This window comes from Amia ocellicauda, chromosome 10 (assembly GCF_036373705.1).
Source record: "Amia ocellicauda isolate fAmiCal2 chromosome 10, fAmiCal2.hap1, whole genome shotgun sequence".
Taxonomy (NCBI): Eukaryota; Metazoa; Chordata; class Actinopteri; order Amiiformes; family Amiidae; genus Amia; species Amia ocellicauda.
In genome coordinates this window covers 16,235,166-16,255,008 of record NC_089859.1, presented here as the reverse complement: position 1 = coordinate 16,255,008, position 19,843 = coordinate 16,235,166, and the positions used below count along the sequence as shown (strand labels likewise).

At 46.0% G+C, this 19,843-nt stretch overlaps 1 protein-coding gene across 1 annotated transcript; it reads right to left on the bottom strand.

Moving 5' to 3' along the window:
- Positions 1-595: 595 nt before the first annotated feature.
- slc7a3b (solute carrier family 7 member 3b) lies at positions 596-19,395 on the bottom strand. Its single transcript, XM_066715241.1, has 12 exons — positions 19,245-19,395; positions 8,530-8,920; positions 8,041-8,199; positions 7,720-7,894; positions 7,446-7,564; positions 6,931-7,153; positions 6,553-6,692; positions 6,283-6,385; positions 5,784-6,001; positions 5,496-5,662; positions 5,030-5,138; positions 596-4,262 (listed from the first exon to the last, which is right to left on the bottom strand). The coding sequence occupies exons 2-12, from the start codon at positions 8,897-8,899 to the stop codon at positions 4,123-4,125; spliced, it is 1,923 nt and encodes a 640-aa protein (XP_066571338.1). The 5' UTR covers positions 8,900-8,920; positions 19,245-19,395; the 3' UTR covers positions 596-4,122.
- Between the last annotated feature and the right edge of the window lie 448 nt (positions 19,396-19,843).

Sequence of the window (19,843 nt, the reverse complement as noted above, 5' to 3'; positions counted from 1 at the left end):
ATGATAGTCAAATTAGTTCTGCGTCATCTTTTCTCGCTTTTAACTCTGGACCTAAATTATGCTTTTAAATGAAAGCAGCCTTTTCAAACAAGCGTGCCATTAAACTCCATGTACCACAATGCTTTGCAACACACGCCCTCTCATTAGCAGATCCCACCCACTTCTCTTTGCAACAGTTATATGCATGGGATCACGTGATGTTACTGCAAACACGCCCTCCAGATTACGTCGTGAACCGTGTTTTGCAAATAAAGCAACCCTTTGCCGCCCAGGATACAGGGAAGGGACTGTCCAGTGTGCTGATAGTGTTTGCGATCTAGATTTTGCAACCCCCTGCTACTCTTATCAGTTGCATCCACTGTTTTGTTATGGCTTGTCAGGGGAAAGCGACAAGGTGATCTACACAGATACATACACATCGGGATATGGGATATAGTTCATAGTCTATTTTAGTTTTAGTTTAATTAACAAATTAAATTAGAAGCCATTTTATGTAAATCGAGACATAAGACAGTGAATCATTTTAATTTGTTTGCGGTCCAGTGGGTTCCAGCCTCTTTACAAAAAGAAACAATCACACAGTACTGCACAGCTCTACATTTGATTTGCTTTTATTAGAAAACAAACAAAAAAACTTTAATTTAAAAGTTCTACTAACAGTACAGAAAAATATTTACAGATAATACATGAGATGAATACATTAATAAGAATTATAATAAACATGAAAGACACAAGATTTAAAATACAGAATAGAGGAAATACAGGTCAGGGGGGTTTGCATTCGAATAATTTTAAAACATTCTGGAAGTCTTGCTCAAATAATACTTGCACTTGATTTATTTTGTGGGAATTTCACCATCAAGACTGGTGTGGGTGTTTAGTATTCAAGTTTTAGTTGTTTTTTCTTGTGGGGGGGACGGGGATTATTTTGCAGTCTTGATGATCCAGTATTTTGGGGGCAAAGATCAGACACCTGATCATCTCAAAGTGGAACAGAAAACTGGTACCAGAGAAGGGAAGTGAAAAACATCTGGAAGGAGGTGAATAGAGTAGCACCAGGCAAACTCTGAAAGGGAACAGAGGAGGCATTGAGTACTGAATTTATACAAAGGGTGGGGACCGAATTCTTGCACATTTGCATCATTTCAGATTTACATGCGTGTTTCAAGGATGTATGCATGAATAAAGAACTAAACAGCTGGCAAACCTCAACTGACCTTGCAAACAGTGTGTTAATTAAAAACATTTAATACAAAAATATCAGCAGTGCTATTTACAAAAATAGATTTTTAGGAAAAGAAAAGAAAACAAACAAACCCAGAAACTTAAATCTCCCTCCCCCCAACCCCAATGAAATATAATGCTCCTTACAAAACACAAAGAACACAATTACAGTGCCAGGAACAAGGATTGCTCTGAGGAAGCACTACAACATGAACACAAACACCACAGGATGTATTTATACAGTAAGTATAACAGTTTTAATTATCACAATCCGTCTAATGTAAGGCCCTTCGTTGAACTTGGCTTTAACAGACCCCTCTACTCTAATAATCCACTTAACCTATTTGGATTGTAAATAGTCTGTAAACACTTCAGAAATAGCCTTGTTGTTCCAAGTTAATAGTAAATCATGTAAAATCAATTTAAAATGTATTTATTGTGTATATACACACACAATCACATAAGGGTATCCATGCTATGCTGGAACATGGGTCTCGGAAAGAAAGAGAGACTGTACTGCACTCAACTACACCGTAGTGTAACGTACTGCACTGATAAGCCTTCTATGGCTCCGAGGGACGGATGATAATACTGGTCTGTTGATCAAAAGGGTGCTACTGTTATCAAATCTAGCCATTTCTCTTTTTGGTTGGTGTAGTAAAACGAAGAACAAAAAAAGAAGACGCAGTATCAAAACCAGTATCAAGACACCCTGCCCTCCCTCCCCCTAAAGCTGTGGGCTCCAACCCTGGTCCTGGAGAGACCCAATGCAGCAGGTTTTGGAGGTCACCCTTCTATCACCAACTTCTAAACACCTGAAAGTATTTCATCCAAAACAATTAAAATCCAAGTGGTTTGGTAAATTCAGTTATTTTGAAATGATTGGAGCAATACCAATATGTTAATACCTTCAGCCTCTCGAGTTAAGAAATCCCTTGGTTGACTTGCTTAATTGATTACCCAGTATTTAGAAATTGGTGATAGTGAAGGTGACTTATAAGATTAAGTGGATTGAGGCTCTTCAGGACCAGGGTTGGAGACTACTGACCGAAAGTCTCTTATGTTCACTGCTCCCCGTGCAACAGCATACAGAGCAGAGACCAGAACTAAAATCAGGATCGTCTCTTGGGCACAAGAGAATCTCCCTCCACCTCCACACTGACACAGTTCCTGAATAAACTCAGGAACCCACACAAGCCACAGGTCAGCCTTAACAAGCAATACTAATACAATGTATATGTATATACACACACGCACACGCATACCTATACATAAATAACTTAACTGCACCACATGTGTCAGGTGTGGACTCAGTAAAGTAAAGGATGTTTCAATGGAAACTAGAACACTATTCATGAATAGACTGTACATCCTCTCCCACCAGCTGAGCGGAGTCAGAGATGCGAAGCAGTGCCGAGAGCCAGGCCGTGAGGAGCCACAGGTCAGTGTGACCGGCGCAGACCAGCACCACCAACGACACAGCCGTAACTGTCTCCTACTACCAGAGAGTCTTGTAACAGATAATGCCCATATGCACCTCTGACCCTTAAACAGGGATTCATCCAAATGTCTGTTAGGAAATCATAAAAATATTTACAGAAACACACACATTATATATATATATAACTTGATATTTAAATCTAGCATAGTACTGCTAGTTTCAGCAAGATAAAGCCTCTACATTTAAGTAAACATATTTACAAATAAACATGTGATCGTTCCACCCGCCCCACCCCTCCAACACCACCACACACTTCCCCTGAAACAGCTAACTAGGTTTCACTTGTCATGTACATCTGTACTTAGGGCTCCAGTGATTTCTATTCAATGCTCTGGTGTTATTCAGGATTACAATACATAAATTGCTGCTTTTGTTTTATTCTTCCTTTTCTTGATAAAACCCCACCAATTGATGGTCTTTGGCAGTATCTTGCACCCCAGCTACAGTCCCATAGCAAGAACACACTGGTAAGGGAACTACATTTCGACTACAATACAGTGGTCTCCGTGCATCAACATTACGACTCTGGTTCATCGCAATTCCATAATACTGAAGATTACTAGTCTTTGTTAGCCTGTCTGATTTTCCAAATGTACACAAATGTATATTATCAATCAATCTATGTAGATATAGGACAATCTGTATAAATACCTTATTTTTTTATTTCTTTAATAATCCCAAACAAATATCTGCCATCTTCCTTCACTTTTAGATTGTCAATTATTAAATTCTCTCCACCAGATTAAAAGATGCCGAATTTATATTTTTTGGCGATTGGTCTGTTCTTTAATGGGCAAGAGGGGGATTTCAGAGTGTCTCACTTTTCTCTAGCACAGCGGGCTTCTGGACAGATCAACACACAGATGAGGCTCCAGCAGCACTGCCAGGACAGCTCTGTACTGACTCACAGCTGCACCTTCAAGCACCATTATTCTGTCCTTTCTTTTTTAAGGAATTTCAGAATTTAATCTCTCTAGCCTGTGTGGAGACGCACTGCCACCCAACTTCCCACACTACACTGGAGAGCAGGAATCAGGTAGGATGTCTGTCCATTTTATGTCCATATCACAAAGCACTGGTTTTGCACTAGGCAATATGTATAAAAACAGGGTCCATCTATGAATACGTATAGTGTGTGTGTATTTATATATTATTTTATATTATATATACACACACACACACACAGCTGTGGTTTGCGATACTGATCTGGTCCGGTTTAACTTTTAGGAATATACAAATAAATTAGTCTATATACAGCAAGTACAGTGGAAATAAATATACTGGAGATAGTAATGTGAGGGGTTTTGTTTTGCGTTTACCCCCTGTCTTCAAGCTAAAACACAGTCTGGTCCAGTGGTGCACAGGGGGAGCACCTCCTCCCTCCCACCCACCCCCCCTCAGGCCACAGTCCCCTCAACCTCAGAGTCGTCTCCCAAGTAGATGGGGGTCTTGGCACGGAGGGCGGGCTCGTATTTGCGGGAGGAGTTCTGGGCTTCTTTGCTGTTCCAGATGCCATAGGCAAAATAAATTAGGAAACCTGTGGAGGGGAGCACAGAGTCAGGAACGCACCTTGGATACTTATACATGTTCTCTACTGATATGCACTGTAGGCCTGCACCTCATATGCTACCCTGTACAGTTTTCTATTGTATTGTGTATTAATTGGTCATACCACTCAAGCATATCCATGAAAAAAAAATCTCTTTACAGATCATTGCTGAATGCAAGTCACCTACAAATATTTACAACCACCACTTAATTACTAGCCAAATATGAATTAAATTTAATGCAGAAGGCAGGACAGTCTCCTCCAAACAAATGCACAATGTGCAGAGACTTCTGAAAATACACAGTGATCTTTCACTAATGAGGCCCTGCGCAGAGACTCGCTTAATACAACTGCATGCTCTGTACTACGGCCCCCAGACTCATGAGACTCATTCCCATGTTAAACAAAGGAAGATATTAGTGCGATCAGCACTGCCAGGCCACTAGGGGCTGTTTGAGGCCTGTGTAGCTTCAAATTCCCTGCAGGAAGAATGAACAGGCTTTATGGAGGGGAGGAGGAGCCCAGCGCCGAGTGCTCACTCTCGGCTCCGCTGATGGAACAGGAGTGTGGTACCCGTGTCAGCTGTGAGATATTTCTGGACACCATTTTTAAATGTGGTGCTATAAAAACAGATTGAGTATTTCTCATATTACAGATTTATAATATACATGTATTTTTATAGAATGTGGATGCACGTTTTATGAATGCGTCCCATTTAAATTCCAGCTACAGAGAATAAAATCCAGTGGACTCACCGATGGCCATCCACACTGCAAACCGGATCCAGGTGTGTCCATCCAGCTGCATCATGAGGTAGACATTGACAAAGATACTGAGGAGAGGCAGCAGGGGCAGGAACGGGACCTGTGGGAGGGCAGACAGAGAGAGGGAGAGAGAAAGCGCTGCGTTAGTATTGAAAGCAGCTCTGATTTACACGGCCTACACACAACAGCAGTTGAACATTATTTGGGCGAGCCCACTCTACGACTCTCACGTGCTCCTGTCCTCTAGAACAAGCATTTCACGAGCTTTAGAGAGCTGCACATATAAATAGCTGGATGAAACTTGCACGTTTGCACGTGTGTGTGTGTGGTTGTGATTTAGTCTTCGTGATGATACCAGTGGGTCTAAGTCTGTGTGCTGTTGCCCAATGATCCCTGGCCCTCCTACAGCTCTCTCCAGCCCCCCTCTCCTGTTCCCTCCTCCAGCGATGCCCCTCACCTTGAATGTCAGCGACTCCTTGCTCTCCGGCTGTCTCCAGATGATGAGAATGCAGACGGCCGAGATCAGCACCAGGACCACACACACTGTCAACCACAGGACGTTCCCTTTCATCATCTCGGAGCCCCACAGAGACAGCACACAGCACAGGACAGTGAACACTAATGCTGAGGGAGAGAGAGAGACAGAGACACTGAGTCTCTACATGCTACAGGCCTGTTCTACTCAGAAGACAGGCACATGCATGGGCACACACACACAGCAGGACTGCTAAAAAGGGCAGCTTACAGATAACGGCGGTGGTGGCATAGACAATGGTCCCCGAGGTCTTGGTGGGCATTTCGCAGTTGGGCAGCAGAAGCAGCTTCATGCTAAACTTCTCCTTAAGGGGCACGGTTTCTGTGGCAAACTCATCCCCACTGTCCACATCCGCCATGGCCGTCTTCTCCCCGCTCAGCTCCACCATCTTCTCGCTGTGCCCAGAGCTCAGGGTGCCTGGCTGGTACCTGTACAGCAGACACAATCAGGCAGTCGGTCACCCAAGAGGAACTCACGCCTTAAAACCAGAAGACTTGTTTTGTTGTGTTTGATCATACAGGTTGTAAAATCAAATTGGTTTCCACAAGTAAACTGGATTTCTAATCTACAAAATTGACAAATTTACAGATAGCATCTTTAAGAATCTTTTTCTTATCAAGGTGTGGCTAGAGTAGAGTGGTATTGTGCAAGTCTCTACTACACTACCCATATGCCCCAGGGTGTGTGAACAGCAGGTTAGGGCACTGACCTGAGGATGAGCACACACACTGCCACCAGCGAGTAGGCCAGCAGGGTTCCTATGGACATCAGGTCCACCAGGGCGGCCAGCTCAAACAAGAATGCCATCAGGGCTGCAGAGAGAGAGGGAGGGTTACAACACAGGCAATCACAGAGACAGAAAGCACGAGAGAGAGGGAGAGAGAAGCCTTGTACCTCACCCCTTCTATCAGAAGAATTTAAGATACTGGGGCGTACAGGACAACGGCGAGACCCGACTGGCCGAGGTGGTTGATCGTACCTGCTACCACGCCAGACACGATGGTGGCCAGCAGGGGTGTCTTGGTCCTTTTGTTAATGCTGGACAGGAAGCGGAACAGCAGCCCGTCTTCAGCCATGGCGTAGATGACCCGCGGCATGGGAAACATGGAGCCCAGCAGACTGAGGGAGGGAGAGCCACAGAGCATTAGCACAACGCACCAGACAGACCTACAACCTATGTGTTAAAGGTGATACACCATCTTAAAATAATATATTTTATTCCATCTTAAAAATATATATACTGGAGTTGGTGACTGGGTGGTATGTATAAATTGGTCCCCACTCCAGATCCATCCAGAGGTCTGTATGCCCGCATGTGTGCGGGTGGTCTGGGTGTGGCGCATGGGGCTGGCCTCACCTGGTGGAGAGGGCGCACAGGGAGCCGACAGCCACGATGTAACGAGCGGGGTCCCACTGCACGTAGCTGAAGGCTTCAGGCAGGGGGCTCTGCACGTTCAGCATGTAGTAGGGCATCATGAGGGTGAGCGCGGCTGACACCCCAAAGTAGGCAAAGAAGCAGATGAGCAGGGAGGCCACGATGCCGATGGGGATGGAGCGCTGTGGGTTCTTTGCTTCCTCACCTAGAAGAAGGAACGGAGAGATGAAGAGGATGTTAAACTTGTGTGTCGGGCTCTGCACTCAAGGTTTCTAGCTACCTATAAAACAAGTGTAATGCATGTAATGTACACCCAGTCACACAGCAGTTTTTGCGTCTCAAGCCAGGAGGGGCTCAGCTGCTCCCTTCGGCAGAGTCCCGGCCAGAGAACAGGGAGATGGAAGTCGAGGGCAAAAGGGGAAAGAACAGGACAGGAGAAGGCTGGAAGACACAGCAGAGGGGGGGGCAGTGCTGGTCTGGAGTATGAGGTGACGTACTTGTAGTAGCGATGCAGTCGAATCCCACAAAGGCGTAGAAGCACGTGGCGGCACCGGACAGGATACCGCTAAACCCAAATGGAGCGAATCCCCCAGTTCCAAAACTCTTCTTTATCGCACTGCCAGAGACGGAGTGATTCTTAGTTATGCAACTGCATCAGTTCAGTGAACTCATTACACAATTAATTAAGCTGGCTGGCCCCAATAGGCTCATGCAATAGAATGCATCGGAAGGGGGAGTATATTGGTCTGGAAACTGGAAAACAAAGCTTACTCTGAATCATTCACATGGTTGGAGTAATTCATGTACTGGTCCTCTGTCAGCCTCCAGTTGTCAGTGTTCCCCTTCACAAAGCCGGAGATGATAACGAAGCCCAGCACCACAAGGTTGACGCCAGTGAAGATCTTGTTGACTAGAGCAGACTCGCTCACACCAAACGCCAGCAGGCCTGCCCGAGAGAGAGGAAGAGAGGAAGGGAGGGGAGACAAAACAGACCTTTAAGGACCTTGAGCCTAGAAGTTAACACACTACAGTCAGTGTTCAAGCTATGGAGGTGAAATATCAGGAAGTTATAGTGGGGTGCAGGGGGCTCACCTGTGAGCAGCATTACCAGGATGAGAGCAAACAGGTCAGGGTACTCAGCCAGCACGCCCGGCACTTTGATGGACACGGACGCCTTGAAGAAGATGGAGATCTTCTGCTCTACCAGGTTGTCGAAGGTGGAGCTCCATGCTCGCGCCACGCTCGCCGTACCTGAGGACAGGAGGGTGATGACTCAGTAACACTCGCTACTCAGTGCACCATCACACACAAGGGCCCCCCACCGATGGACGCCACACATCCCTGTACTCTGCTCTACAACAGGAGGGAGTTAGGCTTGTTTTCCATTCATTCACTACCAATTTGCCTCCCGACTTGGCACTGCATCAATGTTGCATTACTCCTGCAGCTTTCTCACTACCTCAGCCCAGAACTGGCTCCAATTCAGCTACTCTGTTGCAGACACCATCTGAATACATTTAAAATCGAACCCCCACCCTAAGTTTGGCACCAGAAAACCTATGACACGGCACGGCCACCCACCTATGACATAAGACAGGATGAGGTTCCAGCCTGTGATGAATGCCCAGATCTCCCCCACCGTAACGTAGCTGTAGAGATAGGCGGAGCCTGTTTTGGGCACACGGGCACCGAACTCCGCGTAGCAAAGACCCGCCAGGACCGAAGACAGTGCAGCGATCAGAAAACAGAGCACGATGGCCGGCCCCGCCTTCTCCCTGGCTACTTCTCCCGCTAGCACGTACACGCCTGCGCCCAATGTGCTGCCCACGCCCAGCGCAATCAGGTCCAGTGTGGAGAGGCAGCGAGCAAAGCGCGTCTCTTCCTGTGAGCAGTCTAGCACCCGCCGTCGCAGCAGCATCTTCCCATAGGATGCCATCTTCTTGCCAGCCATAATGTCTGCTGAATACACAAGCTGCAGGAGGGAGAAAAAGGAATAGAGACAGTGAGTACAGAGGCTAGGAAGGCATTCACTGGCCCTTAAAAAGGCATTCCAGAAATTGTCTCTTCACAATCTTGTCATCAATTAGCTCCTTTATCTGGATATCATGCTGTGGAATGTGGATAAGTAATTAATACACAGACGTCTGGTCACGACCAAAGAGTAATTCAGGCACTGTGATTCTGCTCTCTGCCGTGACTCAGACTGCTCCGAATACCGAATGGCGAAAGCTGCCGAGATCTCGAGGAGGCATGAGCAACCACACGGTCACCCTGCCACTGTCACGCACTCACATGCACACAAGTCTTTCCAAATGTATCACAGAAAAAAACTCCCGTGTTCTCTCTCAAAACTAAAGCAGGACAGTTGACAGGCTGCTCTCATCCCTGTTAATAGGAGACAACAGACAAGGACAACAGGCAGACAGGTGCAAATTCCTAGGAAGTATTTCTAAATATGCATCAGTAAAATTAAATGCAAACATTACACTACAGCCAATTTAAAATATAAATAAAGACCAAAAACTAAAATGTATATCCTTTAAATATAGAAGCACTTTTAAACCAAAGACTTACCAATTTCTCATTTACAATTCAGCAGTGCTTCAGATCGAAACAAGTTCACAAGACTGCTTCTCTGCTGCAGATTTTACAACAGCCAGAAAAGCAGCCTTGTACCTTACTACCTCAATGCTGGCCATGCTTCTTCATACAGTCCCCATTATTACATCACTGATCCCCCCCCCACCCCAACACTGTCCCCACTCTATTGGTCAGAGAGAAGGGAGGGGTGACACTTTATAAACACACATGATGCACCAGATTCCAGGACAGGGGTCTAAAAGGTGAATCTCCAAACCTTGATCTCTGGCCCCTACAGATCTTTTACCAATCAGTCACCCAAAGCTGGAGGCAGAGCCCCACTAAACTGGTGCGCCACCGTACCCACCAGCTAAGACAGCACAGACAGGCGTTAGTCTTGAACACTGGCACCCACTGAAAATCGATAGAAGAGTAGCATAACAGTCTGTTTACAAGCAGAACCATCATCACCCTTGATGACACACAAGTGCACTGACATTCCTGTAACAAACCAGGAAGCAACCTGTGTGGCCCTGTATCGCACCAGCTGGGCCACACGTTCTGCCTTGGTTTTTCAGAGCGATCCTTCCTGGAGATACTGATGCAACACATTCCAGAGTGACAAGATACTACTACTTCCGTCTAAGAAATAAACCTTGAACTCAAATGGGGGGGGAGGGAAAGCCAGTAAAAGGAGAGTCCGAGCCCCCAGGTCACTGTGCCAAACCTCAGCTGTAACACGGCTCAAGTCTCACACACACAGCCCTCTGGCACACTCACTGACAAACTGGATTTGACAGCAGGGGCCACTGGGAGAAAACACCTGGGGCTTGAGATATACCTTTCCCCCAGCTTCCCCGGTGTACAAGCACACTTGTGCCTTGTTTGTCAGTGCAGTGTTGTAAACAGCCTCACAAGACCTGGACACAGAAAACAGTATGTGCCCTAATCTGGTAGACTAGATCAGACCGGGCAGAGGAGGTTTGAGCTGGAGGAACAGGAACACAAACGCACACATAGTTGTGTAACTGCAGGAAGAGATTTAGGAGATTATGGTAAACTTGATGAGGAAATGCATACAAGTGAGCCTGGATGTTTTGATATGGCATTGTTACATGTGGGGAAACTGTGCTGGGGGTGGAATTTAGGTGCATTTAGTCACTTCAGTTCAGTCAAACCAGTCCCCCAGCATCTCTGGTTTCCTGGTCATGGCATCATTCGCCATAGACGAAGTCTCAGCGTTTGGTCAGTGTTTATCCTACCATTATATTGGGGGAATCCACCTTAAAAACAAAAGCACCCCCCCGGGAATAGTTCCGTAACAGACCGCGATGCCTATACAAATTTCTGAGGGAAACACTATTGGTGTTAAAAATCCATTCCAGTCAAACACTCTCTCCTTCCTTCTTTCCTTCCTTCCTTTTCCCAGAAGAGATGCACTGGCAAACGACGTCTTCAAACTGAATTGATCCACAAGTCAGAGGAATGCAGGGCTGCTTCACAGGCCTGGACATTTCTACTGCACTAGCAGGAGACTGGAAGAAATATGTCAAAACACTGCTCGCCCTCACTTCCTTGCCTCCATCCCCTAGCTTCCACCAATAACCTGAAGGAATGCTTTTCACTCTTCTGAGCACAGCCAGCTGGCTCTGGGATGAACAGCACAGCCTCACACACTGTACTCCATGGAAAAAACACTATGTAAATGTAAAGAAAAAAAATCATGAAGAATGCACACACAATGAGAAGAATGAAAGGCAGTGTTGTTGGAGGGGGGGCTGCCAGTGAAGAAGCTGCATAGTGTGGGAGATGCCATGGCCTCACGTGAACTCCCTGGGCTGCCATCCCCCATTTTAACCACTTAAAGCTCCCCACGCCCCCAGCACACAACTGCCAGAAGGGGCCAGAAGAGGGGAGATAGGGAGAGTGCGATTAGGACAGCAATGACATACTCAAAGACATCTGGAACAAACTGCCTAACTGGGCCGAGAACACAGTTCAGCAACGCCCTTCGAAATGCTTCAGTGAGGCACTCTGATCCATCAGGAACTGGTAAGAATGGAGCCAAGTGGTAAATTTGTAACATTTCCACCACACAGTTTCAAACCCTGCAGAGCACAGATGGGAACATAAAAAAAAAAAACTCCACCATCACAAGACCCCATTGACTATATATTGATTTATGCCTGGAAATAGCATTACAAAAATACCAAGCCTTGATTGTCTTCCAGCAGTGTCCTGAAAGCACACTGTGTCAATGTGACGTCGGGTGCATGTCCTCAGTCACTAGTCTAGCTTATGCAGGAGATCAACACAGCAGCCTGCACTTCATGACGGGAGATAAGTTCAGCCTTACCACAGGGCAGCAGAGGTGCCACGAAGCCCAACTGAGCCAGTGAGAACAGGTCTCAGGGCACCTTCCTGTTTACATAAACCTGTGGCTTTGACAGGAAATTGCAACCTGGCACTTAACGCAACACCCCAGGGCCCCTCCTCGGTGTTCAGCACCAAAACCACAGGGCCACTGCGCCTGCCCCAGCTTCACCAACAGAAAACCCTTGCTTTGCAAGGTAGACTCCTCCGCTGCAAGGGAGCATTGGCATATTGGAATCTGAGCCTTTTTGGGAAGGGTAATAAAGTTCCTTCTAATCTGTGAAGAGGGAAAACATGAAGGAGAATTACAAGAATATACAGCTAAGAAGGGTGTGCATTGCATTCCTTCATGCATAGGATGTTTGCAGGTCATCATTACATAAGATGAACACTAAAGGGAGCTACAATACCTTCCTGTGCCAGCATGTTTGTACAAGGCAGAGGCTTGAGTATGAGGCTGCGAGTTGTAGGATGCACAGAACTGGATGTACAGAACTGGCTGGACAACATACAACTGGCTTGAGCACATACTCAAGACAGCTACAGTGCTACACACAGCTATACCTTGCACTTCAGGGCTGCGAAGAGTGGAAATTAATAAAAATGCTTGAAATCAGACAAAAGATGGGTGGAAAAAACAAGAAAAAAGGAACTGCAGGCATGTTTCGACATCGCAGACCCATCTCTTCAGTCTCTGTGTTAACCTGCCTGTGCGTCACTTGTGCAGCACGTCCATACAGCCACGGCAATGATCTTTCAATTACCCAAGAGCAAACGAACGCTGAGAACACAAACTGCGTCAGAGATTCTCAAGGACCAAAAAACAACACACAAAAACTAATGAAAACCGCCCATATCCTTTGCCCACAATCCCTGACACACACACACACATCTCTCTCCTCCTCTTCCTTCAGCTCTAAACATGTTATAAGAAAAATAAATAAAAAAGGAAAAGGAAGACTAACAAATGTGCTGCAGATGGGCAATCACTGTTTAATCAATGCCCTTGAGCCTCCCCCCCTCACCAGAGAAGGTCATCTGGCTGTTGCACAAGCTGACATTTGAAATACAATCCGAGGACACCTCTCTCGTTTACGCTGCATTTCCTTTATCATCAAATACCAGGGGCAAGGCTAGAGCAATACAACCCCAAAAAACTAAAATTAATGATAAAGACAATGAGGCCTGTCACTGAAGTGTTGATGTGTGCGAGATCCTATAGGAGTTGCCATCTCAATTCCTGCCTCTGCAGTAGTTACAAAAGTGGTAGAAGGACACCAAGGGTCATATCCAGCCGAAAGCATTTGCACCAGCTCCCTGCTGCGCTACATATACACTGTAATCACCAATACAGCACTGCTTCACATTGCCCACTATGGTAGAACAGATCACAGGCCTTTATTTAAGTTTTATTTTTTAAATGTTATTATTACATGTGTGTGATTGCATTGCAATCCTTAACCTCTTTGCTTGAAGTTTCACCATCTCACATAGTACTTTGCTTTCCATGTACAAATTGCGTTAGATAGAACACTCATTGGTGAAAACACTTCTCTGAGTAAAATGTGCCATACGTCACTTATCAGACACACACAAAATGCTCTTAGGCACTGAAACTGCTCACCACAACAAAACTGTAATGGCAAGAAACAGAACATCAAGAAATTATTATTATTATTTTTTTTTAGTTATTTTATTTCAGTGGGGTTGTTTTGTTTTAGATATTTTTTACTGTGTGAGGGTGTGATAGCAGCGCTGCCCTCTACAGCCACACATGGTGAATACAGATCGTGTTCAGTACAGACAGCTGACATCGTGCAGATACTGTGTCACTCCGACAGGCCAGAGGATGAATCAGCCGTGGAGATCTCAGACTGCACTCTTTATTGCGAGTGACAGGGGGAGGATTATAGATGCACGGAGTGTGTGCTTCTGGAAAAGCGGGTGAGAGAGGACAAAACATGCTTGGGTGCATGCGTGCGTGCGGAGCAATAAGAGAAAGCGCTAAAATGAAGCATACCTGCATGACACCACTCAAGCTCAGCTGACCAGCCTGCCAGATCAGACTGATTAATTTTTTAAAGCGAGATAAGAAAGCCAATACTGGCACGAAAGGTATGACAAAGGAAGAGGAAATAAATTAATAAACAGTACACATGGAAAACCTTACACACAGAGCATGACTTCCTTTTGTATCTAAAACAAAAACTAAACAATTAAAAACTTAGAAGCCCCACCACACCTCTATCTGACTAATCACTTAGCTCTTCTAATCAGACTCAACCAGATCAACAGGTATTCTTTCGATGTGTGTGGCCATTCCCAGGGCCACACACCTAAGTTAAAGACTCCAGGAACTGTAGTATTTGTAAAGGGTGGAGCATGGCAGGGACTAGGTCCAGTACAGGAAACAAATATTAATAATAATTCAATCATTTTCCCTAGACACCCAGGATCCTAACCACCACCCCCCTCAGACTGGTCTGTACCACTTGGGGGCCTGTGCCTGGGAATGGTATTCTGTAAACAAGGAAAGAGCTCCATAGCATGGGGAAAAAAAATAAAAAATAAATCTAATATTGATGACAATAAATAAATAAATAAAAATTAAAAGGAGTGGTTTTGAATTGAAGAAGGTTTGCAATGAAGCGAGGCAGCCAGAGTTTCCATGTCGTGTTCAGCCGAGCAGCTCAGTCAGGGAGGACAGTGCCTCTGCTGGGAGCCTGAGAGTTTTAGCCAGTCTCCCAGGCAGTAATTACCCCCCTCAGCGTCCCCAATCCCCCCCAGCCCCCTCACACAGGGTCCACGTGAAGGGGATTAAGGCCCAGGTGACTCAGTCTCACGGGTCAGACGTTCAGTACGTGCCCAGATTCCCACTGGGCTGAGGAATGAGCCAAAGCCCTCAAAAACCGGCCGTTCTCTGACCAGTGCTCTCCCTACGACCTACCCTCGCTGCTGAGTGGGCCCCTTCGCTTGGGCCCGCGTTCATCGCCTCCCACGGGAACACTGTGCGCTGTGTGTGGGGGGTTGCCATGGCTTCGGCAGCTGAAGTGGAGAATGTTGGCACTCGGTGGACTGTGCAACCCGCAACCCCGAACTCACTCACTCTTCGTCTCGGCTGCAAATGTCACGCCACCGTCTGGATACCGCCATGTTTATGTTGTACGCCAACAGAGAGTAGGTGCAGTGCCAAACTAACAGCACAGGGCAGGACAATATCCACCTACGGGCGACTGAGGAGCCGACCACCAGAGCCTGGAGGCGGGCTGGAGAATGGTCTGGGTTGTGCAGTCATGAACAGAGGCTTCGTTAGCACCTTGTGAGCCGTGGGACTCAGGCGAATGACAGAGAGGCATAGTGTGATCTACAGTGTCTCTACAGTAGCCCTGCGGACAGGCAGGTGGTCCTGATCAAACAGGAAGGCCCGCACTGCTCAGAACACGGATGTCTGCACTCCAAACAGTACACAGGAGCCACAATCATTACACCACCCAGTAACGCAAGACAACCAGACATGAACGCAAAACACAAACACAATGCAGCTGTCAATCCAAGCTGGATTCTACCACTGTCCATTTTCAGACTCTCTGGATAGTGCTGCATTTCAAAACACCCCAGCAAACATTTACAAGCCAATGTTACGTTGTTACTGTGGCCTTTAGAAGGTTAACAATTAGCATCAGAATCCGTGCACTGTATCTGCAGTGGAAACTTACTGGTAGTTTCCTTTCCATTACCCCAACCATCCCTGCCAGAGCCCCCTTGCACCACCAACCACTACCACTCCCACCCCAGTGTACTATAGAGGAATTCAAGACCACCAGCCTGCCTACAAGAGCCGTGCGGATTGTACTGTCTGGAACATTTCAGACACTGCGGGGACTGTCACCATGGACACCTGAAGCATTGCTATAGGCTGGCACCAGCTTGGATGCAGAGAGATGAGGGAAGTGTCAGCACAACTCCAGGTCCTCTTAGCAGAATGGCTGAGGAGTGCTATCAATATGGAGTTCTACACCTTGCTTGGAGGGAAACACTCTCACAGACCTCTCCAAAACACTGCCTGCCAATTCCCTGTCGCCCTGGAGTGCCCTCCTCCCAGCTCCCAGACTCTAAAGAGTGCAGCTAAAACGCGATGGGGGAGAGACTCTTCCTAGTGACTCTTACTCACAGCCTCGTTCTGACTCAGCCCCTCAAGATTCCTGTACTAATGAAACCATTTAATTCAGAGGTTAGGCTCTGGACTCATGACTGGAAGGTTGTGGGTTCAAATCCCAGGTGGGGCAGTGCTGTTGTACCCCTGAGCAAGGTACTTCACTTAGATTGCTCCAGTAAAATGCCCAGCTGTATAAATGGGTACAAATGTAAGTTGCCCTGGATAAGAGCTTCAGCTAAATGACAAAAATAATAATAATAATAATAATAATAACAACAACATGCATCTGCACAAGAATCCTTGTAAATGGCACAAAACCTGAATTCACAGAGATCAATTACACCCTGTCAGATTCAGTAACATCACTCAAAAACCTGCATATCTGATTTTGATTTCTTCACCTGCAAGCATGTCCTCTCACCATCCTGCAGGAGCCTAGACAGTGCCTCACAGACACACCATCACCCTGGCTGGGTGTCCATCTCCTGCAGGCAGAGTCAGCTCGGAAACCCTTCTACAAGGGTTATGGAGAAGGAGCACCTTTGGTCCTCACCTCTAGGCATCACACAAGACATGCAGAAATACAGTCAAAGAGGTGCAGCATGCATTACTCAGGCAAGATGCAGGTCCGTAGAAGTCATGCATTTCAGATGAACTCCCTAGGCCTGAACACAAGCCACCAATGAATAACGATGCTGCCAACTTCCAGCTTAGAGAGGAGAGTGTCACCTGCAAACTCAGCCTCAGCACTCAATTCAGCCAGTGAATGCAGCTCCACACTTTCTCACAACCTTCTACCACTACCCCCCTAAAAAAAAGTAATCAATGCACAATATTATAGTCCCTCCAACCCAAATCAAAGCAGTAGAACATTCTGTTCTGTGGAATGTATTGCTTGCAGTTAAAAAAAGAATTTTGCCAAGTTTTCCCTAAGCTCTCCCCTGTCTCTTTGCCAGCAATTGCAAGGGCTTCACTTCTTCCTATTCATGGTCCTTTCCATTGCTGTCACACAATTTGTATTGCTGGTTTGGGAGCCGTTAGCCTACAGTTAGCCAAGGTTCTTGGTAGCCTAGGAGCTTAAGCCACTGTGACACAGAGAGTGCAAACAGCGAGTCCTCCCAGACTCCTCTGCACTCCAACTGCCAGCGTGGCTGCAGCTCAGCCAAGCTAATTAAAGTAAAACGGCCAAGAAAAAACACTGAGCTAAGGCTTTGTAGGAGCAGGCGATTTTTATATACAGAAATGCCAAGATAATGTAAAAGTGCACAAAGATTAATCCCGTCTTTCCCTTCATCCCTTTTTGATGAAAGTTGGCATCCTCTCAAAACAGCAACAGAGAAGTCTGGTACGACCTCGTCAAATCCTTACTACCACCCACCCCCTCCCCTGTCCCCGCCACCTGACTTTTCTTATTAATTCTACTTTTCCTTTGGCTTTTCCTGGAAGGGGCAGAACAGGTATTTCTGCTGCCATTTGAAACTTGGTGAAGGAAAAAATAAAATAAAAACATCTGCCAAGAAGATCCTTATTAGAAGGCTAATTGCCAGAAGAAGAAACTTGACATTTACATTAAAAATCTCTTTGATGTCGATTAGTGTGCTGTACAGAGATGAGAGGGGGTTGTTAATTGGTTTAAAAATCATATGACTAGTTTTCAGTTATGCATCATATCTGACGAGATGAAATCCGTCACACCCAGAATACAATGCGTTTTAAGATTAAAAAAAAAAGATCACATCAAGATTAAAGATGCTCACTTTTTTCATTCGTTTTCCCTATGGTTATTTAAGTAATGTTTTCATGTATTCGCAAATTGTAAAAAAGCAGTAATGTACAGCATACTTGCCACTGTCAAATGTCAATCAGTAGGTTTCGAAATGGTTTCCGCGAAATGATGGATGATGCAACTTATTCAATAAGTGACGGGCGTTCAGAACTACTTGCAAACAGTGTATCAGTTACAGTCATCGCATACTATAATAATCCCACTTAAATGACAGATATAAATATAAACATGTATCAACTAATGCAACTCTTTCAGAGCCAGCAAAGGAAACAGAAAAGGCGGGTTGTGTGTGTGTGGAAGAGGGAGGGGGGCAGGAATGCGACTCACATTCATTATTTCTAATCTCTGGCATTTTCTATTGATGTCTGAAATATTGGCAGACTTGACGGAAAACGAATCATGGGAAGGTGGAAAATAAAAAAAACTAGTATGCAGCTTTTTCAATTAAAACACCCCGACTCCAGCTCGTCTTATTAAATCCCTCTCATGTGTTTCGGTTGGCGCCTAAATCAACCACAATAATCTGCCACGTTAATTTTTAATCCGGGTCTTTACAGTCTGCAATTACTAAAGCGCCCTTCACAAAGCCGACCCGTGATCCGGTATATTTATATACTGGACCCGCTCACACATACACACAAATTAGCCGGACGGGGTATTAAACCACATACATCCTCCAAAGAAGGGGGGTAGAGTCGAGATTCAAACAAAGGCAACGGCTTCAACACGCCCCCCCATTCAATCCACATATAAGTGATGCAATGACATTCCTCGTTTGCTTATCGGGAGGGGGATGGGAAGCCCCTGTTTCTACCATGCACGCATACAGGCGAAAAAAGTGCATTTGTCCGATACCAGAGCTAATTGAGGACTGTACAAAGCACTACCAGACCCACATCTCCCCCAGTGCAATGGCAGATCACTATCTGGCATCTACAGGAAGCGAACATGTGCTCACTCTTACAAGCATATATATGTCGACCCAGGACACGGTGCTGTCGGTTTAAAAACACGTATTTGATAGTATGAACTGGTTTGACGTTGGTTCAACTAGGTGGCTTGTCGTCGGATATAAAACAAGTGGTTTAAGGTGGGAAGATCCCCATCGCGCACCGCGTTAAAAACGGCATCTCTCTTTTGAAGTTGTGCGACGTAACGCGGCCGGATTCATTCCAACCCCTGGGGTGAGGCGTCCACAGACACGCGTACTAAACACCGATGATCCCCGGCAGTTACATCAGAGAAAGACGCCTCTGTGTAGGCAGTAGTAAGTACGTGCACTAGGTGAGAAGTATTGCGTCATTTCCCCAGTACCGTGCCCGGTTCGCCGGTGCCGGTCGAGAGGCGGCGGGTGTCGGACCCGCAGCACAGTGAGGCCCCCTCTGAATAGACAGCAGTTACCTTTCGCCGCGGTTGGAAGTAGCCAGGGAGAAGTCGGGTGAGCAGATCGGTGCGGAAAGAGCCCAGCCCGGCGCTGATCTTCACTTCTCCGCTCGTTGGCTGCGAGTTAATGTCACAGCCGCGGCTCTGAACTTCAATTTTGGAAATATCGGCTCTGCGTACAGGAAGGGGGCGGAGCTGCAGCCCCGAAATGGCCGGGATTTGTTTTGGCAACACGACGCGCTGACGTCACCGCGTCGTCTATGTGGGGGAAAGCCCGCCCATGTTTCGGCTTTTACGCTTCTTTTTCCATTCATAAACCTATTGTTTTTTCACGTGTATTCTTCTGTTGAGCAGAAAAATATGCACATTAAGTATAGATACAATGATTTATCCGTCAGTAACGAATGGGAGATATTTATTCTGTAACATTTCTGTCCCAGTCTTTTGGTACAATGTATATTATAAATAACAGCAGGATGTAGCTATTAATGAACATAACATTTGCTTCAATAGCCCACTAAATTAGAAAAGCTGATTTATTTGTGGCAATAACATCGATCGTTTCTACCACTTGTTAATTTTATTATTATTAATAATAAGAGGAATCATTTACAGAA

Excerpts from the sequence above, each read along its gene's own strand:
- slc7a3b (XM_066715241.1), bottom strand. The coding sequence starts at position 8,899 with ATGGCTGGCAAGAAGATGGCATCCTATGGGAAGATGCTGCTGCGACGG. Across the intron at positions 8,200-8,529 it reads CATCCTGTCTTATGTCATAG|GTACGGCGAGCGTGGCGCGA; the intron begins GTGGGTGGCCGT and ends TCCTGTCCTCAG. Across the intron at positions 5,663-5,783 it reads TGCCACCACCGCCGTTATCT|CATTAGTGTTCACTGTCCTG; the intron begins GTAAGCTGCCCT and ends TCTCTCCCTCAG.